General features: G+C 36.8%; 2 protein-coding genes across 2 annotated transcripts; one reads left to right on the forward strand and one right to left on the reverse strand.

Moving 5' to 3' along the window:
* Positions 1 to 14,053: 14,053 nt before the first annotated feature.
* Positions 14,054 to 16,273, reverse strand: LOC122579604 (shikimate O-hydroxycinnamoyltransferase-like). Its single transcript, XM_043751804.1, has 2 exons — positions 15,830 to 16,273; positions 14,054 to 15,064 (listed from the first exon to the last, which is right to left on the reverse strand). Exons 1-2 carry the CDS (start codon positions 16,235 to 16,237, stop codon positions 14,177 to 14,179), a joined length of 1,296 nt encoding a protein of 431 aa, XP_043607739.1. The 5' UTR covers positions 16,238 to 16,273; the 3' UTR covers positions 14,054 to 14,176.
* Positions 16,274 to 19,238: 2,965 nt separating this feature from the next.
* On the forward strand, positions 19,239 to 20,862 carry LOC122610241. The gene is made up of 3 exons (XM_043783235.1): positions 19,239 to 20,008; positions 20,076 to 20,409; positions 20,482 to 20,862. The coding sequence occupies exons 1-3, from the start codon at positions 19,239 to 19,241 to the stop codon at positions 20,860 to 20,862; spliced, it is 1,485 nt and encodes a 494-aa protein (XP_043639170.1).
* Positions 20,863 to 25,908: the final 5,046 nt, after the last annotated feature.

Raw genomic sequence — 25,908 nt, forward strand, 5'->3', positions numbered from 1 at the left:
TGTGGGCTTAGGCCTTAATCGCAATTTAGGCCCGAATCAATAAGTCAATCGACTAACCTCGTGCAGACGTCAGCATGAGGTTGTTCTTACATGCTGATGACGTCAGCACGAGGGACGACCTTTGACTCTTTGTTTAGCTTCGTTTTGCTCGTACATAACATCCAATCATCGTTTAAGTGTTCTACGACACTTATAAACCTTGATTCTATGTTCTTGTACCTGCAAAACAATATATAACACACAAACACAATACAAAACATAAACAGATATAATATTGAAGTTCAATTGTAATCATTAAATATCAACACAAGTTCTTATTTAAATGATTACACACAAGTTCCTAAAAACATAAACGATAATCAAATCTATGTTGCGATTGTCACAACGAATCTGCATCTACAGACTCCCCCTTGACGATTGCAACTAGATCTCTTTAAAGTCTTCAAAACTTGAACTTCAAAGCTATCCGTTAAATAAAAGTCTTGTGCTATTCGCATGAATTCTCTCTTGCAAACAATGTGCAAGAATGTTACGATAGCGCCTTTCTTCAACTCTCCAAAAATCCACTGCTGAGCAAGGTGTATCCAAAAGTCTTCTCTGATCACCTCTTGACAAATTGACAACCTGCATCGGATCATACATGCGTAGCAACATTTGTTTTTGTGAATCATCAACAAACATCTGTGTTTCGCCTGACTTGATATCTATCTGCCAAAATGTCATCTCCGTCAGCATATCTTGATCCCATCTGATAGCGGGAACCTTCTTAACACATTTAATTCTTTTCTGGACAAACCGAAATGTGCCATCTGGATTCTTAATCTTCTTCAATGTCCGAACAAAGGTGGATTATCAACCTCAATCGGAACATTTCCACCCGACAAGTGCTTCAAACTTTCAACAAATGCCTTATAAGTAAGACAACCTAAATTGAACGTAGGACCGTCAAATGGCAAATCAGCTGCAAAGTGACGAATTATGATCATCACAAATCTTGGAAACAAAAAGAATTTCTTGCTCTATCTCGACAAATTATCAAAATGTACCAAGGCAAGGCAACCATATGACCTCAACTACTTCTCCAAATTATCAAAAATGTACTGAGAGAAGCTATATGGCTTGTTCAGCACCAAGGCAACCATCTGAGAAGCATTCTGAATATTCATCTGGTCATAGCCTGTACTCCAATGACTAATGGCCCTCAACAAATAGTAAGCAAGAAGCTTCCATTTGCCATGAAGATGATTCTTGAAGTATAGGTGAAAAATAGCTCCAGTATACCCCATACGACGTAGAGCACCGTCGCAGAATTCCTCAAAATCTCAGTCGGACCTTGCTCTATCTCGACATCACCCAAGTGTAATATCACCAATGGAGGGTTCTCTGTTACTGCAAACTGAACACGAGAACGTGCAAGAAATTGTAGGACACCGTGAAACTCTGAAGTGCACCCCGTCTGTGTAATGCTAAGATCGAGTGCAGCATTGTGCTCCTTAACGAACACACGAGCATTATTACCTTGTCCTGCCATACCTGCACAAAACAGACAAGAACGACAAGAAAAACAAAAGTTAGAATAAATGAAACTAAAAATTAGGGTTTTGACTCATCTGCTTCATGATGACGTCATCACGAGGAGGATTTCCTTCGTCGTGACATCAGCAAGAGCCAAGCATGAAACCCAGAAACACGAAGTAAAAACATCTCCATATAATGTTAAAAGAAATCATCGTGGACTTGTTTATTGTTCGTGGATGCCCAGAAAACAAAATCGAAACTAATTCGATGAATACGAAGTTGGTTTGTGTTCTTCGTGTGAATAGTGACCGAAACACAAATTTCTTTGATTAATCTTGATTTAACACTTGTTTACTTAAAGTTTTGTTAGATTTAACATGTTTAAACATCAATTTATCTAATTTTAAGTCCAAATTAAGTCCAAATCATCAAAAATCAAAGATCTAATTCTTGGTTTGTCCTAGTTACTGTTCACGCGAAGAGGATTCAAATAGATCTAATTCTTGGGCATTATAACGACATGAAATCGTTAATTCTTATAGTCAAAACATTAATAATTAATAATAGATCGTCAAAGTACCAACAAATCTAAGTAACAAACACGAAACGAGGATGAAATCAATCGAACAGAGATACGAATGAATAGTAGCACGAAGGAGAGGAAGTTCGCGTGGTAATTTAGGATTTAATTTCAGATAAAAGTAATTAATTAATGTTAAACCCTTATTTATATTCGAATCACTATGGGCCGGGCCGAAGACTAACTTCGTGGGCTTTGTGATGACGTCAGCGCGAGGCATGCTGACGTCAGCACGAGGTGATTTCGAAATTTTTAGTTTTTAAACCACATAAGCTTCATTCCTTAGCCAAATTTCGCAAATTTCGCGAATTTTCTGGAAATTTAAACAAGGAAAAATTCTAGAATTTCCAGAAACATAAACCTGTAGATACTCGTTACTAAGAACCTGTATCTACTCGAATATGCTATCGTAAATCATCTGTACTAACTTGTCATCACAATAATGTATCAAATAAATCTTACATTATTATCTTGACATAAAATCGATCATTTGTTCATTGATGTGTAACTCAATAATGCAAATCATTTTAATGTAAGTTTGCATTACAATATAGCAAAATATCATATCAACAACCTATCACATTACATCTTAGGTTGTGATCTTGATAATACAATGGTAACCTATCACTCTAAGTCTTAGGTTAAATACAAGACAAACCATCCTTGTAACACAGTCTGTAGAAGCAATTTCTGAGAGGCTTTTATTATCTGTCGCAATGCAATTCCAATAAGCAAGCGAAAACAATTTTGCCTTCAATCACAATCTGAAATTTTTGATGCCAACTACATTTAAAATGAGTTTATTATCTGTAACCTGCACACTTAATAAACTTCATCAATGCATCAAAAACAACAATACAAATATCATAAATATGCAAAACAACCAAAAACTTAACCTAATAATCATTACAAGATCTAAGGCAAGTCCAATCTTTGTCAGGCATACTTATCAACCACAAATAATTGAAATTTCAAAAATTTACTTGAAACACATTCAAAAATATTTTGACTTTTCAATTTTCAAAACATTTCATTTTCTAAATTAAACAACTTATGTATTAATTAGAAAATCCATCTTTTAAACATTTATACCGTAAGCAACAAGACTTATATAATTCACTAAGAATTATAACTTTTAAAGTTTATCAAATCTCTCATGCAATAAGAACTAGTTTGACACACAAACTGACACTTATTACAAGAATAAAAATAAAAAGAAACAAAATAAAAGTAAAATTAAAAATAAAAATAAAAATAAACTAAGCTACTTTATTTATTTAAAAGAAATTCTAAGTTTCTGCAGACTAGATCAGATTAGCATTTACATAAGTCTGCAAGTGAGAAATAATTCTCTTATTATTAGTTATGAACAGTGATCCAACCACGATTACCGGTATATTTTTCCTCTTAAACACTCGGTACTTCCAGTTTCCTTTGAATTATGACACTTTCGACATACCCTGACCAAGGACAGTCACCATGTAACCCGAGTAGCCTAATATGCCATTGAATAGTTTGTGAACTTATGTGACCCACATTCAGATATACTTCCGTAATCGATACAAGCACTAAGATAACAAATATTCAATATATATTCAAAAACATCCTTAACAAATGATGAGACACTTTTTAGATAACATAATTCAATTACTTTGTGATTTAACGTACTTGCTTTTGCATTTCATTATTTATAAGGAACCCGTGATTTTCTATGAGACCCATGTAGCGAACTTTCTGACAACCTATCCCAAGGTGGAAGCTTTAGGTAGGCTAGGCATACAAAGACACCCCGAGGACATACTTGTCCGAATCTCAAAGACCACATTAGCCCCTTTAGTAACATTCATTACATTTGCATAAACAATATCACATTTAGCTTTCATGGTCATGATTGGTAGAGGTTTTTGCCTATACATTGAACAAATCTTACAGTAATGCTAGATCTTTCACAAAATTTAAGGACTGGATCAATTCATTACTGAAAAGCAAGCATTCTCAGCCATATATCTGAATATGTTTCCCACAAAAACATTGTTTAATTTAAGTTCAGATTAAGGAAACCTTGCTACTTTGTGTCTACCAATATATCCCAAATTGTAATCACTGAACTAAGCAGTTATATTACGATTAAGCAGACTTAAAAGCTAAGTATCCTCACTTCTAATCATCTAACAGCATTAACTTAAATCTCTCCATATTTTTGTCATTTTATCATTTTTCATATTTTTATGGTTTTTATGACACTAAGAACTCTTTTTGTATTTTTATGACTCTAGCTATTTACAGACACAAACTTACAAAATTAGTTCTTTAATATGAAGCAGCATTCTTCATCCCATTAAGAAGAATTAACTTCTCAAATCGAGTCTTATCAAATGCTTTGGTATACAGATCAGCTAAATTATCATCGGTTAAAACCTTTTCCAAATGAATTAACTTCTTTTGGGCACAATCACGCAAGAAATGATGTCTAATATCAATATGCTTGGTGACCTTATGCATGACAGGGTTATTTGTAATGTCTATAGCTGACTTATTGTCTATTCTAATAGGAGTATCAAGAAAATCCATACCGTAGTCACGAAGTTGTTGCTGAATCCACAATACCTGGGAACAATAGCTACCAGCAGCCATATACTCTGCCTCACATGAAGACTGAGCAACACATGTCTGCTTCTTGCATTGCCACGATACTAATCTTCCTCCTAACAACTGACAACCCCAGTCGTAGACTTTCTGTCATTGTTACAACCGCCAAAGTCCGAATCAGTATATGCAACAAAATCAAACGTTCCTCCCATTGGATACCATAGACCAAGCCCTTGATTTCCCTTAAGATAACGTAGAATACGTTTTGCTGCAGTCAAATGTTACTCTTTCGGACTAGCTTGAAATCTAGCGCAAAGACAAACAGCGAACATAATATCTGGACGAGAAGCAGTCAGATACATCAATGAGCCAATAATAGCACGATAATAAGTTGCATCCACAAGTTCATCTTTCAGATCAAGAACTCCTAAACCATGATTTTGTTGAGTAGGAGTACCATATGTCTTGGATTCTAACATTTGAAACCTCTCCAAGATGTCATCGACATACTTAGACTGGTGAATAAAGAATCCATCTTTCTTTTGATCTACTTGTAGTCCGAGGAAAAATTGTAATTCCCCCATAGCACTCATTTCAAATACATTTTTCATGCTCATTTCAAACTCTTTGCACATCTTTATATTAGATGAACCAAAAATGATATCATCCACGTAAACTTGTACAATTAGATATTCTCGCTTCTTCCACTTGATAAACAATGTGTTGTCTATCGATCCTCTTGTAAAACCATTTGTCAACAAATGCGTCGACAACTTTTCATACCACACTCTGGGTGCTTGATGCAATCCATAAAGAGCCTTATCCAAACGATATGCTCTTCTTGGATAATTCGGATCTTCAAACCCCGGTGGTTGATGAACATACACTTCTTCTTTAACTTCACCGTACAAGAAGGCACTCTTAACGTCTAACTGATACACCTTTATACCTTTGAAACTTGCAAAAGCTAAAAATAACCTTATAGCTTCAATCCTAGCAACTGGTGCAAAAGTTTCGATATAGTCATATCCTTCTCGTTGTGCAAACCCCTGAACAACCAAACGTGCTTTATTTCTAGTAACGATCCCTTTGTCATCTCGTTTGCATTTATATACCCAACAAGTTCCAATCGGTTCTTTACCTCTAGGCACATCTACTAACTCCCAAACTCCAAGTTTTTCAAATTGAGCTATTGAGCTAATTCTTCTTGCATAGCTTCAACCCAACATGGATCTTGAAGTGCTGCCTTAACATTCTTAGGTTCTACTTGTGAAATGAAACCAGAATACAAACACTCAGTTATCAATCCAGTGTTTTTCACATCACAAAACAAACTAGTTAAATCCTTATTCAACTGATTTCTAGTTCGAACAGGTTCTGTAGCATTTCCAAGAATATTTTCAACTGGGTGATCCTTATTAATTCGATATTGAGGAACCGAATCAACATTCAAACTTTCTCCTAAATTTGTTCTAATCTGAAACTCAGGAGAGCTGAAATCGTCTTCCGATTCTTCGGAAATAGGATCATCATCAGGCAGTGTAACCTTCGATGGAGTAAGTGGTGTAGTGTTTGCGGGTTCATTATTTTCTGAATCTAGTGTCTTATCCTTGTCCTTACCACTTTCATCAACATCATTAGTAGACTGAACGTTGGTTGGAGTAGTATCGACAATCCGAGTAGGCGGAGATATAGGAGTATTATCCATGTGATCTCTTAAAAAAATCACATCGTCAATTGTCTCAAGATCTGAATAAGAATTAGGACCATGTAGTGAACTAAACACACTATCGTAATTGAAGTTTTTGCCACTTCCAGAATGAATAGCGGGCTTATGACTGACAATTTTGACATTCGTTCCCAAATCAACTTTGCCGGTTTGTTTGTTGTAAACCCGTCGAATTGATGTTCCCGGTTTATAACCCATGAGAAATCTCTCTTCAACCTTTGAATCAAACTTTGACTGAGGTAGATACTTCAAGAAAGTACACGGTATACCAAATGGTTCAACATTCTGTAAATTTGGTTTCTTCTTATGTAGAAGCTCATAACATGTCTTATTATGACGCTTAACTACAGTAACCCTATTTAAAATATGACAAGCTGTATTCATCGCTTCCCCCCAAAACATAGTAGGAAGCCCTGAATCTGCAAGCATAGTTCTGGCTGTCTCGATTAGAGTCCTATTCTTCCTTTCAGCAACTCCATTCTGTTGTGGTTCATACAGAGAACTGTATTGATGTTGGATTCCCTTTGACAAACAAAAGACATCCATCACATTATTCTTGAATTCAGTTCCATTGTCACTCCTGATTCTCTTAACACGAACTCCATAAATGTTTTCAGTTTCGACAAAGAAATTTATCAAAATCTGTGGAGTTTCGTCTTTCGATTTAAGAAAGAAAACCCATGAGAATCTCGAGTAATCATCAGTAACCACCAAACAATAATACATCCCACCGATACTTCTTACATTTACTGGACAAAATAAATCCATGTGAAGTAACTCAAAAGGATTGGCAATAGAATTTTCTTGTTTCGGTTTATGTGCAGACTTTTGCTGTTTACCTTTTAGACAAGGTACACATTTGTCTTCCATTCCAAACCGCTTCATGGGAACGCCTTCAACCAAACCATGTTTGACAATGTCATTCATCTTTCGGAAATTGATAGTAACGATTCAGATTCATTTGCTTTTGATAACAAGCAAACAGACTCCTCTGGATTGTCAACACCTAACACAAGGTCATAGATGTCTCTCTTCCTAGGAGCTTTCAGCAGGATCCAGTCTTCAGGAATAACATATCCCGATTTTAATATAAGTGCTTCTTTCTCATTAAAATGGACAGTATTACCCTTGTGACAAATCTGAGAAACACTTAATAAATTATGTGATAACTGTTACACATAATTGACTTTGTCCAACGTAATCTTCCCATTGACAACATCACCTTGGCCTGAGATGTTGCCGCCCTTGGGACCTGCGAAACTAACATACGAACCATTTACATCTTCATAATTGGACAAAACTTTCTTGTCCTCTGTCATGTGCCGAGAGCATCCACTGTCAACATACCAAAGACTTATAGGCTTCCTTGGTGCTCCCTGCACATTAGACGATAAGATGGTTAGTTTCTGAAGGGAACCCAAACCTTTTGACGTTTAGGTTTGCCGAATTCATCTCTAATGATCAATTCGGTCCAATATCCATCGCTCTGTAATAGAGCCTTGGATGAAGATGGTGTCACAGACTGTTTCTTAGGTGAAGTGAAACGAGTCTTAGGAGATGAATTCCTTGGTGAGTGAGTACCAAATCTAGGTTGACTCCCTAATCGATCATAGAATTTAGAAGAACTATTAATTCTAAAAGGAGGAGATCGATTTTGTTGAGTCATCTTCATAGGTGAATTACTCCTTTGAGGTGTACGAGAACGACTCAGACTTACACTGCTAGAAGTAGTATTCTGTGAAGGTCCCTGTCGGTTTGGAGTCTTAGATCTATTGACACTAATCCTTTGATCTGTAACAATAGACTCTCCATATGACACATTTCTAAGTAATTTAACATAATTCTGTGCATTTTTATTATCCGGATGTCTTTTTGCATACTCCTCATAATAATCCCTTTTATATGCACTCATAAATTTTGGTAAAGCTACTTGTTCAACTAGTTTACCCTTCCCTTTAGGATTAGGAATATCACTAACATCCTTTGACTTGACTTGACTGTCATTCTTAGGATTCTTGTCCTTCCTATTTGGACATTCAATTGCTATATGGCCTTTCTCACGACAAGTATAGCACTTCTTTACTTGTTGTTTTCTAGATTGACCATTCTCTATTTCTGAGATTGGTATACCATACTCCTTCATTTCATTTATGGTATCAAGCGTCTATATTGCTTCTTCCATATTTGTTATTGGTCTAAAAGGAGCATAATGTCTATCCTTATATGGAATTTGTTCAGCTAACCATTCTTCTTTATTTTCCACACACCAAACTTTGTCAATTCTTGATTTAGGTTCAATCCTATTTATAGATACTTCTTTATCATAGAAAACTGTATCACAGTCTTTCAATGTGTAGTATACTACCTCATCTGCATTAAAATCTAATTCAGTTTGTTGGTGACCTTGTAGAAGTAAATCGGAATCTTTAGACACATTACTTTCCTTTTTAAGGATAACATTTTCAGCAGTTAAACTAGTTGAATTTTCTTTTAGTTTCAATATTTCTTGTTTTAAATCTGACACCATTCTACACACGTCAATTATAGAAGATAAAGAACAAGATACCTTCTGATCTGCAGCCTTGCAATCTGCCATGTATGCAACAAAGTCTTCAGTTGTCAAACCTTCAGGTATCACGAAGTTCTTCATCTGCTCTTCAATGCTCTTCATGGAAATGTCATCAACAGGATTTGATGACTCTTCCTTTTCTTCAGATGCTTTTACTGTAGTCATTTGTTCACTCTCAGACCTTACTGTGTCAGCAACATTACACATATTCTTCTGTACTATCTCAGATGCACTTTCTTCACTTGAGTACACAACATAATCAATTGTTGCACCTACCTCATCATATAATTCTACCATGTAGGCATGATTCGAGGTATCATCAGATTGTGTATCCCATTGATAAGTACCATCTGGATTTTTAACAACAACAGCCTTTGACTCCGAAAATGGTGACGAAACTGGCTGTTATGGAGTAGCAGGATATGTAATCATTGCTTGCGTCTTATGATTATTCGGAGTAATACCGCCTTGATTGTAATTTTGACGACCAGCAACGGTATTATCAATCCTCTTAGGTCGTTGACACTCTCTTGCAAAATGACCAAATCCATCGCAGATATAACATTTCACCTTGGATTTGTCAAAACCTTTAGTGCCATTACCTATAGGTCTCCCAGTTCTCTGAGTGAATCTTCTGACGTTAATAGTAAGCATAGCAAGCTGCCATTGTAGATCCATTTCTTCCAAATCATCAGGATCTATTTGATTGTAATCCTCATCAATTACTGCAGGATCAGTAACCTTTCCTCTAATAAATGCTTTATGAGCATTACAAAAGGCTGAGTAAACACTCATTCTTCCTTCTGCATAACTCATACTCATTGGCGTAGAATGAAAAGATTGTACATTGCTCTTGACATTTGAATGTGTATTGTCATAAGCAACATATCCAGCAATACCTTCAGCATCAACTATTGGTGTAGCTTCTGCACCACTTAGAAATGCATTGTTTCCTGAGCTAGAACTTGCTAAATGAACAGATTTATCATGATAAAAGGATGGATCTTGTGTAAAATCCGAGTGAGTATCTTTAATCCTTCTCTTCATGTCTCTGTTCTTCAGCTTGGAGACTACCTTTTCAAAATCCCATGTACTGTATTCCTGATCATGTTGAAGTTGATGAACATAACCAGTCCATGTCATAGGCAGTGAATCAAAAAACTTATCAACTAGCTCAGTTTGAGGATAAACAACTTCAAAGTATGACAACTCAGTGGTCAAATGACTGAATCGAATAATAATCTCGTCAAGAGATTCCCCTTTCAGTCCATTAAAGGCTTCATACTGGCGCTTGAGAAACTTGATACGGTTCTTGTTCAAAGTTACATCGCCCTCACAATATCTTTCGAGAGCATCCCATAAATCCTTTGAAGTAGTGTACTTTTTAAACAAATGTACACTATCTTGAGGCAAGGCCATAGTAAGAGTAGACAATGCCTTTCCCTCAACAGCGTATCTTTTACGTTCTTCAATAGGCATATCAGCATAAGTATACCTATTGATCACTCCGTTCTTCTCATATGAAGGCCAATCAAAACCTTGAGTTATCACTAGCCACATTTCCATGTCAGTGAGACGAATGTAGTCTTCAAAACGTCTCTTCCACATCCAATAATTTTCCATACGGAAAAGCTTTGGAGGTGTATTACCCCGACCAACCTCATGATCGTGCATGATCATCTGGCTGATAAGTAAGGCATTAGGTGAGTTTGCGGCAGCTGGTAAAGTCGTCATTTCGAATCTTTTGAATTTAAGTAAAACGAAAAACTATTTAGTTCGTATAGCACGAAGGACACGTGGCACGAAGTACACGTGGCACAAAGAGTTGTTCACGCTGACGTGGCACGAAGTTAACACGAAGTTAACTGATGACGTTATCACGAACACGAAGTTCACTTCGTGCTGACGTATGCACGAAGTAACACAAAGAAGAGCACGAATTTTCAAATTAACACGAATTTCGAACGAAAATTGAAATCAATAGCTAATCAAACGATCTTAAACCTTCTGGTAATCAACCTTAGGGCTCTGATACCACTTGTAAGGTGCCCTATTATTGTGTGGATCGTAATAAGATGTGATTCATTATGTCAAGAGTGCGCAATCCTCTTGAGATAACTAGATTGCCATCTCCTTGGGCTGATTAATTACTTATTAATTAACAAAAGGCAATAGCAATCTAGTTATCTCAAGAGGATTCCACACTCTTGACATAACGAATCACATCTTATTACGATCCACGCAACAACAGGGCACCTTACACAAATAAACCGGAAAGGGCTAAAGAGCTACTTGGACTAATACATACGGATGTATGTGGCCTATTTAGACCTGTGTCAAGGAGAGGTGCTAACTACTTCGTCACTTTTACTGATGATTTCAGTCGTTATGGTTATGTTTATTTGATTAAGCATAAACATGAAGTTTTCGAAACATTCAGAATCAACTCAGTAAAACCATCAAGATTTTTCATTCGAATCGAGGTGGGGAATACTTAAGTCAAGAGTTTAAAGATTATCTTAAAGCTTGTGGAATAGTTCAACAGCTTACTCCTCCATATACTCAACATAATGGTGTTTCGGAGTGGAGGAATCAAACCTCTTTAGAAATGGTCCGATCAATGAGGAATCATACAACTCATCCTTTTTCGTTTTGGGATTATGCCCTTGAGACTGCTGTTCGCATTCTCAATATGGTTCCAACCAAGAAGGTTGACAAGACACCGCATGAATTGTGGCATGGGAGTGTTCCCAAATTGTCTTACTTGAAGGTCTGGGGATGTGAGGCACTCGTCAAACGAGATACGCCTGACAAACTTGAATCTAGATCTGTTAAGTGCATCTTTGTAAGATACCCAAAGGAAACAATGGGTTAGTACTTCCACTTTCCTACGGAAGACACTGTCAAGGTACATCGATTTGCTGAGTTTTTTGAACAGAAACTCATATCTCAAGAAGACAATGGGAGGATTGTTGAACTTGCTGAGAGTCAAGAAGACGTGTCAACTTCTGAAAATACTAGCACCTTCAACTTGGGGGGGGGGATGTTCTAAGAGATGAATCTCTAGATGAAGTTTAAGTTGAAGATGAAGCGATTCCACTTCGTAGGTCCCAAGGACAATACTTGCTCGTGAAAAATTTATGATTGAATGTGAAGAACATCTAGTGGGAGATTTGAATGAACCTCATAACTTCAGGGCTGCATTATCGGATCCGGAATCTGACAAATGGCTTGAAGCTGCGAATGCGGAAACGAAATCCATGAAAGATAATCACGTCTGGAGCTTGGTTGATCTTCCACCAAATGGTAGAACCGTTGGGTGTAAATGGATCTTCAAGAAGAAGACCGACATGGATGGAAATGTACACACCTATAAAGCTCGTCTTGTGGCAAAAGGTTATACTCAACTTTATGGAGTTGATTATGAGGAAACCTTTTCTCCCATTGCGGATATTAGAGCTATTAGGATCATCTTAGCCATAGCAGCGTACTATGACTATGAGATATGGCAAATGGATGTCAAAACCATTTTCGCGAATGGTTTTCTAGACGAGGAAGTCTATATGGTACAATCGGAAGGTTTTGTCAATCCAGAACATCCCTACAAAGTATGCAGACTTCAACGGTCCATTTATGGATTGAAGCAAGCATCAAGGAGTTGGAATAAAAGGTTTGATGAGGAGATCAAAAAGTTTGGTTTTACTCAAAATCTTGATGAGCCATGTGTGTATCACAAAGCTAGTGGGAGTAATGTTACTTTCCTTGTCTTGTATGTCGATGAGATATTGATAATAGGAAATCACATTCCAATGTTGAAAGACGTTAAATCTTATCTTGGAAAGTGTTTGGCTATGAAAGACTTGGGTGAAGTGGCATTTAAACTTGGAATCAAGATCTATAGAGATAGAAGTAAAATGTTGATTGGATTAAGTCAAAATGCTTATATAGATAAGATCTTGAAGAGATTCAAGATGGAGAACTCTAAGCGCGGGAATTCGCCTATGCAAGAAGGACTTAATTTATCTAGCAAAAACGGTGCTTCTACACCTGAAGAGGTGGAGCGTATGGGAAGAATTCCTTATGCTTCGATAGTGGGTTCTATCATGTATGCGGTAAGATGCACTAGACCTGATGTTGCGTTCGTGCAAAATATAGTTAGCCGCTATCAGCAAAATCTTGGAGAGGATCATTGGATTGTTGTAAAGAACATTCTTAAGTACATGCATGCTACTAAAGAATTGTTTTTGGTGTATGGAGGAAATCCCGATGCTGAGCTTAAAGTCACCGGATACTGTGATGCTGGATTTCAAACTTATAAAGATGATACAAAATCTTAGTCAGGATATGTCTTCGTTTTAAATGGAGGTGCAGTAGATTGGAAGAGCAAGAAACAATCTACAGTTGCTATGTCTGCTACAGAGTCTGAGTATATAACTGCTTCGGATGCGGCCATGGAAGCTGTCTGGATCAGAAAGTTTATTTCTGGACTTGATGTGATGCCATCAAATAACACTCCAATGAATTTATATTGCGATCCTAGAGGGGTTTTACTTTAAACCCTAATTCATCATAATTATTATTTAGAGGGGTTTGATTGGATATATGTTTCGATTGTTTCGTTGTGCATGCTCGTGATTATATGTGTTTATATATGTCATATTCTAACACTATATCAATACCCAAGTCTCGCTCCAAGGTGTTGCCTCACTACTTCCTCTGTATAAGGTAACACTTATAGAACAATTCTTCTAGTTGGTCCGAGATTAATAAGTGTAATTTTCTGTTTTGCATTTTACATAATTAGTTGTTAAATCTTAGTTAGTCTAGATTCCATTGTTTTCAAGTTAGTGTATCTATCTTTAACGTTGTAAATCTCCTTTGCATATACAAAAGAGTGTATCATAAAATTTCACAACTTACTGTCTATTTGTTCTTTATATACTTTCTGTTCTTAATTAATAAAACATTTCCGAATAACATAAGGTTTTGGAGAAATTTACAAACCAACAACATACATAGGAGTAAGGTAACATAGAGATAGACGAATTCCACTCTTTGATAAACAGAGTTGATGATAAACGAAGTTCAATTTATTATAAAAACACTATTTAATGATAACATAATTCAAACCGATGATCACAATGATGGCGACTACGAATATACACAAGGAACGGATATAACATACATATTATCATATATTATAGAGAAACTGGCTGAAAAGCTTATGGTGTTCGACTTGCAGCCGAATGAAAAATGACAAGCTTCCATCATTAATCGGGCTTGGTAACACAAAACCCAAACCTTCCGCTTGAAGCCCACCAGGCCCTGAAAATATAGGTGGACCCCATCCGAAGTTAGCCTCATACAGTGGGAGTTTAGCCCAGCTCGTTATTGCAAGACTGGAGGAGTAATTACTCTGAAACATACCACCAATTAGAGTCTTCAAGTCGGGTTGTAGTTCCAAATAGTCGAGTGTTGACCTCAGATAGTCGTCGTCCCTCATACTTATTGCATTGTGGATTTTACTAGCAGCATACGAACTAGGATTCGATTGAATTTCACATGCTAGAGATATAACACTTGTGATAACAACAGCATTCCCAAAATAACCTTTAGGCAAGTTGGGTTGAAAGCGGGTCCGCCCATTAGTAGCAATGTAGAGCTTAGTTTCCTGATCATCTAAAAGCCCACGGGCTTTAGTAATGCACTTCCAAATATGGCCCGCGAGCAACTCAAAAGTGCTGAATCTGATTGTGTTACCATATTCCTTTGATTTGACTTTCAGCAAATCCAGCTGGTCTCGTGATAACTTGAATATCGAGGGCACAGATTCATTTGATGGTGCTCTAAGCGATGATTCAGGTTTTGTAGAGGGCGTGTATTCCACGTGTTTAAAGAGAGGGCGTGGTGGGTTGCGGGCACGAAGGAGGGTCCGGTCTATGAAAGGAGGTATAGTGACATCAAATCCACGAGCTATATCTGACCATGTGTTGATGAAGTGCGTCGCGGATGTTCCATCCACGACGTAATGATGTATCCCCACTCCAACGGCAACTCCCCCACATTTAAAGTGGGTTACCTACTCAAACTAATATATCAACTTGGTAATTCATGGAAAGCAGAATTGCGTGTATGTTAGAAATGAACAAATTTAATATGTTAACTTTTCACATAATTAAGAATCAAGAGACATACAAAATCAAATGTGTCAATTAGTTCAACTTAGCTTTACCATTATTTTTTATGTCGGTGTTAAAGCGTGTCGGGTAGAGTAATCAAATCAACAAATTAAATACCAATGTTTTATATGTATTTTTTAATTTCTTAAAGATATGAAATTAGGTTGTAGATTAGATCTTAATCAATATGTTTAATTAAGTCGGTATTAAAGATATATGCTTAATGCAACATATATATATATTTTTACTAATGAGGTGAAACCCAACCAGCATGTGACATGACCCACAAAAGAATTTAATTACCTACAAAATAAGTTTGCTGATCACATATTCGAAACTAACCAAAGCTAAGTAGAAAAACTATTTGTTTATGATTTATTTGTGAGGATGATATTTCACCATATATGACTTCTATGCAGTGTGTGATTTCAGTACCAAAACGGTATAAGAGACGAGATGGTTCCACACATTTAACCTCCAACCCCTACTTTTGAATAGGCCATGCGAAAGCAATATATATGATGATAGGTACTCGTATAGCACAATATATATGATGTTTTTGTTGGTACTTTCATGTGCTCTATATTTAATATTTTATGTTTTATTAGTAGATGTTATGTATACTGCACATGCTTATGACACACTTCACCCGATATGATACTCACCTGCAACACGAGTACAGGATTGGATTCGATTGGTAGAGAGTAATCAACAGCCGGGATGAGCATTTGAAGCTCCATGGTAGGTGCAAATTCACCAAAATAATCAATCACGACATCAGATTCCGCTTCCACGAACAAGGCGCCTTGTTCCTGACAATCAACCTCAAGCCTACCCGTTTCATCTTCCTTCAATCGCCCACCCAAAGGGTAGAAGGCAACCAAAGCCCTACTCAATGCATCTTTCATAACTTTTGTATCAAAGAAATTGGCATCACCATTGGACCGGTAGAAAAACACCCTTCGTGTGTGTATATTTGGTACAAACAGGTCAAGGTTAGAACTCCATAGCTTTATCCTTGGTGTCACCTTCGCGGGTTTCACCATCGTAGATTCTCTTACTATGATCTTCATATGTATCTTCACTGCTTAATTAACCAACTTCAATATATTATGGAAAACAAAGCCCCTTATAGATCATGCAAAAAAACAATATATACAAAGTCCCTTATGAAATTATGATCATAATTTCATAACAACACAAACTTTCTACAAGTGAAAATTCATTGAGGAATGAAAATCGAAGTTAAAGTATGATGTTTGTGTTTCTATGTTTTTGATGAAATGATTAGAGAAGTAAAAAAGAGAAGATTTGAAGTGTATGTGCTTTAGTTAGGAATTGAATAATCGAAGTGTATGTGTTTTACCTGCATATTAAAAACCAACTTATATCTTACAACCACATATGCATAAGATACAAATACTATCTTTCACAACAATAATGCACGTGATATAATTTTGATATGCATTGGACTTTCAGATTAGGAAGTGATATTAGTACCATACAACTTGATTAATTTACTACAATTATGTGTTCACTGTTTGTATAGTATGCTGTAATATTTGTATTATGTGATAAATTAATCAAATTGGGTGATACGAATATCACTTCCCTTCAGATTAATTTCATCTAGAATTCTAAAACACAATCATAAAAAATCATTTTAGATCTTTTCATCAAAACTCTTTCTTTTCCAAATATGAAAACATATCTATCTATTATGATACGCACGTATAAGTTATATCAAATTTAAGAGTACATCGATCTGTTTTCTCTTCTATATCGATTGTGCTCATGAGTATTGTTTATATCACTACTAAATTTAATTTGAGTTAATTTAATTATATGCCCCTGGGTATGTCATATTATCAAGTTTTGTCCCAGTACTTTGTTTTTATTATTACAACACCTTGTGGTATCTTTTTGCTTCATTATAAACCCTTCACCTTAACGATCGTTAATGTGGCTCTGTTAACCTCCACATATATGCAATGCACATAAAGGTATATTAGTCTTTTTAGCTATCTTTTTGCCCATTTCATTCACATATATACATATATATTCATTCCCAGCAACAACAAAATCAATCGGCTTAAATTCAATCTATAAATCAAAAAAGAAAAAGAAAACCATTTTTATTAAATCTATTTAGCTAATCACAAGTTTATATAGTTATGTTATTTGTAGTGTAAAATGTTCATTTGAAAACTAAAATTTATGTAAAAATTAGAAAGTTAACCAAAACACACTGTGATCGAATTTAACACAATGTGTTTTTAATATTTTTTAGAAAACACAATGTGTTTTTATTGTTAAATCTAAAAACACATTGTGTTAATTTTTAAATCACATTGTGTTTTTGATAGCGCTTAAAAATTAGAAAATTGTTTAAACACACTATGATATGAACTTAACACAATGTGTTTCCTAAAAAAATTAAAAACATATTGTGCTAAATTCAAATCACAATGTGTTTTGGCCAGTTTTTTATTCTTCACAAAAAGTTTAATTTTCAAATAATCACAATCCTTAAATAGTCATAACAACAAATATTTGCTTTATATGCATTCACATAATCCCCAAAACATCATCATCACTAGATTCACTTTCTTACACACCATCACATACACACAAACATTCAGATTCACTCAGTGACGAAGGCTCACAAACCCTGGCTCGAAAACAACAAATTCCCTGTGGTGGTGGATTATGATCTTAGGGATGAACTACTGAAAACACAACCACCGTCGGTCGCTACTATGTAGTTGACTAGTGATGGGGGTATCCCCAATGATGCGACTAAGACCACCCAACCCCCACTGGGTCTGATTCGATCAAAGAAGATTACACAACCTCGTTTTTCGCTTAAAATCTAAAAGAAACACCTAAAAGGGTTGCCGCGGAAAATAATCCACCGCCAGTCACCTTTCGGTTGCTGGAAAACTTAGATGATGGTGGTGATGTTGCAGTTAAGAAAACCGCCGAGGGCAGGTTATGATTTAGATTATTTAGTGATTATCATATATATATATATATAGAGAGAGAGAGGTTGGGTATTGTAAAACAAATATTAAAGTAAAACAAATAAGACAAGATCTTGACCCTTAGATCATGGTTAATATTGAGTCAAAGATTCACTGGCCAGACTTGGTCGTTGACATAGATCGTCAGCGAGTCATTAGCGAGTCCAGTGACTCTCTTCAGCGGGTGGTTTCTTTCGAAACTGTAAGTCAAGGCGGGAAGATTTCAAACAAGAAGAAGACAAGAAGTCACATGGTGTGGTTCTTCCAACTATATTTTACCTTGTATGGCAAAGGTACAGTTGGGACCAAAACAAATGTTTTCTCTTTCATACCCGTTTTGGTAAAGAAGACAAAGGCTCCTGCATGGAAGTTCTTCGAGCCAATGTAACGTCGACAACCACCATTCTATCACAATCATTGTAAGACTGTGTTGCCCTAATTTCCCCTCTATAAAAGGAAACACAACCGCACCATTAATACTTTGTGTTTATCACCACAAAGTGTCTGTCAATTTATATCTTGTAATTGTTCGAGTTTTTAGTGTGTCTAGACTTAGCAATTACTTAATTCATTTGTATTATTGTAAGTCAAGTTGTAATATCGATCATGTATTCATTGTTTAATCAATGATACATATGATTACACATGCTTAGATCCTTTGCATTTGAACTTGTTGTTGTTCTTGTTATTTACTTTCTGTTATTTACTATCTTGCCTAGTTAATTAAAATACAAGTTGTGCATTCGTGGACTGTCAAGTGGTATCAGAGCCACCGTTCCTAAATCATTGGAACAAGATTTGTTTGCCTTCTTGTATTTACATAAATTTTTTATGTACTTCTTTTCTTCTGAAAAATCCTTCTTTCTTTAAATAAGCACATATCTACTGTTCCTACCCTTGTGAATACACTTGACTTTGGTTATTTGTCTATTCCTCCAAAATTTGAGCCGAAAGATTTTGGGTCTTGGAAGAAAAGAATGCTTCTTCACATTGTAGGGGTGAAACCTTTACCTAATGACCATTCAAACTGTTGGTCCCTACATACCCACTTATGTCCAAAGAACTCCAGGAGCCACTGCTTTATGCTCCAGAGATTGTAACTGACCTGGTAAAGCCAGAGGTTCAATGGACTGATGATGAGCGGAGATTGGTAATTCTTGATTCCAGACTCAAAAACATGATTGTCACCACTCTTCCTACTGAAATCATGAAGCTCATCATTAAATATCCCACTTCCAAAGAAGTCTGGGATAGATTGTGCAGCATGTATGAAGGATCTGCTGACACAATCAAGACCAAGAAAATAGATTTGAAACGGGCTTATGAAAACTTCTTTTCTCTTCCTGATGAAAGTCTTGACAGCACATATACCCGTTTCAAAGGGTTGCTGAATGATATGACTAATGTTGGCATCGTTCATGATAATTTTAAATTATGTCATAAATTCATCGATAGTCTTCCTCTTAAATGGCAAAATTTGAGGCAAATCCTTCGTACCACAAAGCAGATCCAAGAGTATGATCTTGAGGAAATCTTTGGTGTTCTTCAATTTGAAGAAAAGGCTTTGGCTCAAAATATGCGAGCTGCTGCTGATGCTGGTAGACATGTTGGTCCTTCTTCTTCTTCTCCCAGCATGTCTGCTTACTCAGTTTCTGACCCTCTTGCCCTCGTTTCTGCTAAACCCATAAATCTCAATGTGGGCGTCAGCAACTCTACCACTCTTCCTCTCTCTATCAAATCTCTTGTTGATGATCTGGATGCTGAAGAGAAACAAGATATGTTCAGCGACTTCACGGATTTTGCCTTGATCGCTGGGAAGAGGTACTCTCGAAAATGGAACAACCGTAAGTCGGTTGCACCATATATGCCACCTGTTGATAAATCACAGGAGGAAAGCTGGAGGTGTGGCAGAAAAAGTCCATTACCAAAAGGAATGCAAGGTTTCTATGCCTACCCCTGCTGCTCCTAAATCTAACCCCTCTAAATCTGCTAATGAGTACAGGAACAAATACTATCAGCTAAAAGCAAAAGTTGCTGAAACAGAGGAGGCCAAAACACCAGCTAAAGGGTTGGTTGCTGAAGAGCATGATTGGGCCAACTCTGATGAGTCAGATGATGAAGAATATGTTGATGCCATGTGTTTAATGGCACTTGCTGATGGTGATGGACTGACAAAAGACCAAGTCTCCTCCAGTCAGTGGGTGAATGTCACCATTAAAAAGGTACATGTTCTTCCTTTAGCTTCTGATAAGGATAAGACAAAAATTATTGAGTCCTTGTCCTGTGATCTTTAGTTCGTAGAATCTTTACGTGCTAAACTTCAATCAAAGCTTAACTCTGTCAGTTCAGAGTTGAGTGAAAAATCAATAAAACTCATGAAATTGAAGAACGTTCATGTCGAACTTCAATCTCATGAGTTGTTGACTCAAAAGGTCCAGCTTGAGAATGAAAAACTCAAGCTTGAAGTTGCAAATCTTAAGAAGATTGTGACCTCTTGGTCAAAAGCTTCCAAGTTTCACCATAAATGCTTAAGTGAACATGTCCCTGCCCAAGTTAAGGAAGTGATAAGTGGCGATTATAACATTGCTGCCTCTCTAGCTGACTCGTTCAATGATGAAGTGAAACCTGAAATCTCTATTCCTCCATCTGCTGTAATCTCGCCTGAAGAGATGTAGAAATGGTACTTTGTTAGGGGACAAAGTGACTACCATAATGAAATGAAAGCTGGTGCTACCTCTTCTTCAACCAGTGACCCTTCTACCTCTGTTGAGGCAAATTGTGCAAGCTCTTCAGCTAGCACCAGCAGCCTCTTCTCTAATCTTCCCATTGTTGGCATGATGCCAAATGAAGGAAGAGTTCAATACTCCTTTGGGGAATGGTTTGAAGGTGACATCAGTAGCGATGGTTTTAAACATATTGCTCCTCAGCAGCTCACCATAGGAGCTGCTGAACCTTTCAAACGAAGCAAAATTCCTGTCCCCTATGACTATAGCACTCTTCAGAGAGCTAATCCTGTCTGTCAGCAATCCCATTCTATTTCTTCTCAAGCTTTTTCCTCTATTCAGCAAGCTCCTACCCATGCTGGGAACAAAGATGACCAGCATGAGAGTCTTATAAAAAGACGCGTTAGGTTCGCTGATGCCAGTCATTAGCATGTACGTTCCTCACAGGAAATACCTGTTGATGGGCTAATCCATCAACAAACACCTCAGTCTGTGTCTGTTCACTCAACTCCAAGGCATAACACTCCTCAGCGAGGAAGGATGCCTTCTCAGAACAGGTCCATCACTCCTCACCGAGGACACTTGCCACATCAGCAGATTAGACCTATCACCCCACAGAGAGCATTCTTGCCACGTCAGCAAGTAAGATCCACTACTCCTTAGAGAGAACACTTGCCACACCAGCAAGTGAGACCAATTACCCCTCAAGGAGGACACTTGCCAAATTAGCAAGTACAATTCTCTACCCCTAACAGAGAGTATCTGCCTCATAGGAAAGTGAGGTCAGCTACTCCCCATCACCAATCTAGGCCTATCACTCCCAGCAGAGTGCATCAATCGCATCAGCAGGGTCCCTCTTCTTCTCACCCTGCTGGAAGACAAGCTTGGATAATGATCAGGGGATTACAAAATCCTTCTTCTTCTAATGATCCAAATGAAAAGTCCATTCTTGGTCCGATTCCTATGATGCATCAACCCATACTTAAGCAAAGGAATAAGTCTAAAACTAAACAAAAAGGTAAGGCATCATCATCCACTGACCCTCATATTAATGAGCTAACCTTGCGAGTTAATGATCTCTCATCTCAACTGAGAGAGTTTCTCATTCAAAGTCAGAAAAGTGACCCCTCTGACAAAAAGTGCTACTTATGTAGCAGCAGAGGACATGTTGCTTCTGAATGTGAAAGCGTTAGCTCCAAAGAAGCTCCTGAGGTTGTCATTTAACCAAATTCTTCCTTCTCTGCTGGAGCTTCTTCTTCCTCTACCAGGATCAGTGAGAACCCTTCTCCTGAACCTGAGTGAAGTGACGCCACTGCTATCACTGAGGAAAATGTCGCTAAGTACATTTCTTCTCAGCACATCTCTTTTCCTCACTCACAAAGGGTAATCACCAATGGTTTTGGTGAACCTACCATGCTGGTGGAATAAAGTGATACTGACGTGGTCAGCAGCTATGGTTTCCTTCATAGCAATGGTGGCAACATAATGCCTTTTGATGAGAATGACAAATCTTATGGATTTGTCGATATGGGAAACTATCCCACACTTGAATCTGCTCTTTCTACAGAGGAACACTCTGAATTCGCTGCCATCAATTCTGATGCATCCACTTTTAATCCTGCTGACATGGCTGTTAGAGAGTATAACAGTGAATCTCTCTAAATCCTTCTGTTGTATCCATGCAGTGCTCACTGGGAAAAGGAGTGTGGTATTTGGACAGCGGATGTTCAAAACACATGACTTGCTCTAAGTCCTTGCTGGATAACTACATAGAAGCTCCTGGACCTACTGTAGTGTTTGGTAACAACTCCACTGGACAGACTGAAGGATATGGTCTTCTTTCTAATGGTCTTATCAAGTTCACCAAAGTCGCTTATGTAAATAGGTTGAAACACAATCTCATCTGCATAAGTCAACTTTGTGATGCTGACTAGAAAGTGATTATTGATAAACATCAAGGCACCATTGTAAATGTTAACAAGGAAGTCGTCTTGGTTGCTCCAAGAAAACGAGATGTGTATCTTGTTGACTTCACTCCTGTTAAAACTGACAGTGAGACTTGTTTCTTTGCTAAGTCAGCAGCTGAAGTTATTTGGTTATGGCACAAGCGTATGTCGCATGTGAATTTTAAAACCATCAATTCTTTGGCCAAAAAGAACCTAGTTCGTGGCCCTCCTCATCTCTCCTTCGAAGAAGATAGACTCTGTGGTGCTTGTGAGAAAGGGAAAAGCCATAGGTCTACATTTAAAACAAAGCAAGCCAATTCTATCAAAGGCTGGTTTCATCTTCTTCACATGGACCTTTTTGGTCGAGTGAATGTTCAAAGTTTAAATGGTAACAGATACAACTTAGTAATTTTGGATAAGTAGTCACGATATACTTGGACTCTCTTTCTTCATTCCAAGAGTGATGCTACTGATGAGATTATCAAGTTCATCAAGAAAATGAAAAATCTTAACAGCATACGGGTTAAAGAACTTAGGAGCGACCATGGCACTGAGTTTAGAAACCACACTCTTGAAACATTTTGTGTTGATCAAGGGATCTCACAAAATTTCTCTTCTCTGCCTAGAAGAAACAGAACTCTTATTGAAAGAAGAAACAGAACTCTTATTGAAGCAGTACGTACCATGCTCAGTGAGTCTTCTCTGCCCAGCAGGTTTTGGACAGAAGCTGTTAGCACTGCTTGCCATACTCAGAATCGCTGTCTGATTGTCAAAAGACATGACAAAACAGCATATGAAGTATTGAGAGGCAAGAAACCTAAAATTAAATACTTTCATGTATTTGGATGTCTTGTCTTCCTTAGTAATAACAAGGATCACCAAGGTAAATTTGATCCAAAAGCTGATGATGGATATTTACTTGGATATTCATCCATCAACAAGGCCTTTAGAGTATTCAATACTCGCCTTCAGAAGGTTGATGAATCTATCCATGTAACTTTCGATGAAAGTTCATCAACACTAAAAGATATCCAATCATCTTCCTCTGAGATCATTTTCAATGAGCTCGCTGATCCTCTTACTGTGAAAGTTGACTCATTTGTTGAAGCTTCTTGTTATAACATGATTTCTGCTCTGGATTCGATCTCAACAATGGCGGATCAAGTGTGTGTGTTCTTGGTGTGTTTAGTATGTGTGATTTCTAGAGAGAGAGAGAGATTGGAACGAGTTGTAGTATTAAGTGTGTGTAAAAATGGAATTAAGGCTTATGATTTCTAATGAGTTGAGGGTATTTATACTCTAATTCTACAATTATCCTTATTGTCATATCTAACCCCTCAACATTAGAAATTATTTCACCATGTCTTAATAACAATAAAGTCCACTAACTTAAATTACAATTTATCACTATTTTTGGATTTCTAACATTCTCCCCCTTAGTGATATATTGTAATGAATGAAGTACGTGTTATATTGTCTTGTAGGAATTAAGTTGATGAGCCCGATGGTGAAGACAATTGGTGTGATGAAACAAGTCTTCAAAGCTTTCTCATCGTCTTTGGAGAACTTGAATCAATCTTGGTCTTGGACTTCTCGAAGTTAAAACATGATGAAATTCTCAATGTTCTTTTTGAACAGAGAATAAAATGAATGAGTCTAGAATCTTTGAAAATTGTTGAACCATGAATCAGAGTTGTCTTTTGAAGTGCGGAAGGTATAAACTTGGCTTTGGTTTTTCAATCTTCGATTCTCGAATGAAAATTTGTTTTCTTGAAATGAAGTATCAAAAATTTGTACTCTCCTCCTTGATGTATGCTTTGGAGCTTCTAGATCAAGTATTATCATATGACTTTGAACATTATGAATGAAATTTGTTGATGAAGACTCTTTTGAAGCTTTACTTCTTTGTCTTGAATCTTCCAATCAATCTTTCAACTTTTGTAGCTTTGATCTTTGTCATTTTGACTTAAACACTTTGGAGAGTAAACTTTTGAACAAAACTTGAATAAATCTCTTATGAAAAATCATACTCCCCCTCAATTCATGAGTGTAAGCATTTTGAAGCATTTTTGGACATCATATCCTTATCTTTGTAATTATCTTTTTCAAGTCAAGAACTCAATTATGAAAATGAACAACTCAAATCTGAAAATTTGAGCTCAATTGACTGAAATTCCATTAATTGGAAGTTTTTCCATAAATCTCATACATCCTTCACTCTAAGTTACTTATTATCTCTTAACTTCATCTCCAACCTACATACACCCACTACAACCCTTTTTCTCACTAACTCCATGATTGCACAAATCAAGCTCAAAATTTTCTTTCTCAATCAATCATAATCTTTTTCTCCCCCTCATAATGACAAAGTTGGGAACCAATGTCATTATGCAAACATTGATTGATAAAATACGAAAAGAAATGTCACAAGTTAAAACTAGATTTGCATGGAGAAATATCAAACATCAACACATCAACCTAATTCAATAGTCCCAACCCAAAGAATCCTAAGGGTAACTAAAATGTAAGGTTGAAGTTGTTGGTACAAATGTTATAGAATGGTGTTGGTGGTTTTTGTGTTTGTGAGATGAGAAATGAAAAAACCGGATAAGGATGATCTGTTAACATGTTCAAAAATCAAAAGGATTAATGAAATGACAGATAGAAATGTATGACATTTTTCAGATTTCCTATGTATCATTGAAATATGCACAAAGCAAAATTTCTAACATAGTTCGGTCTTGTAGCGTTTCAACTATGAGATTGCTTCAAAGCATATAAATCATGGTCAGTGTCACCTAAGGCGTTCGATAACCACAATCTATCATCCTTAAAGACTTTGAGGTAAAATCCGAGGTCACTAATAGACTTATCGTTTACTCAATAATCACACAAATGCAATTATTAGACCTACGTTCAACGTTGGAAAATATGTTAGTATTGGTAGGATTTCCATTTGATCATCGTGGAATATCAATTGAGATATCACTACAAATGTTCCGGCTATATCACATAGATATGCAATAATATCACAAAGATATGACTCAACTGT

The sequence above is a fragment of the Erigeron canadensis genome, chromosome 8 (genome assembly GCF_010389155.1).
Source record: "Erigeron canadensis isolate Cc75 chromosome 8, C_canadensis_v1, whole genome shotgun sequence".
NCBI classification, from domain to species: Eukaryota; Viridiplantae; Streptophyta; class Magnoliopsida; order Asterales; family Asteraceae; genus Erigeron; species Erigeron canadensis.

Excerpts from the sequence above, each read along its gene's own strand:
- LOC122579604 (XM_043751804.1), bottom strand. The coding sequence starts at position 16,237 with ATGAAGATCATAGTAAGAGAATCTACGATGGTGAAACCCGCGAAGGTG. Across the intron at positions 15,065-15,829 it reads ATCCTGTACTCGTGTTGCAG|GTAACCCACTTTAAATGTGG; the intron begins GTGAGTATCATA and ends TAGTTTGAGTAG.
- LOC122610241 (XM_043783235.1), top strand. The coding sequence starts at position 19,239 with ATGTCCAAAGAACTCCAGGAGCCACTGCTTTATGCTCCAGAGATTGTA. Across the intron at positions 20,009-20,075 it reads GCCTTGATCGCTGGGAAGAG|GAGGAAAGCTGGAGGTGTGG; the intron begins GTACTCTCGAAA and ends GATAAATCACAG. Across the intron at positions 20,410-20,481 it reads TGAATGTCACCATTAAAAAG|TTCGTAGAATCTTTACGTGC; the intron begins GTACATGTTCTT and ends TGTGATCTTTAG.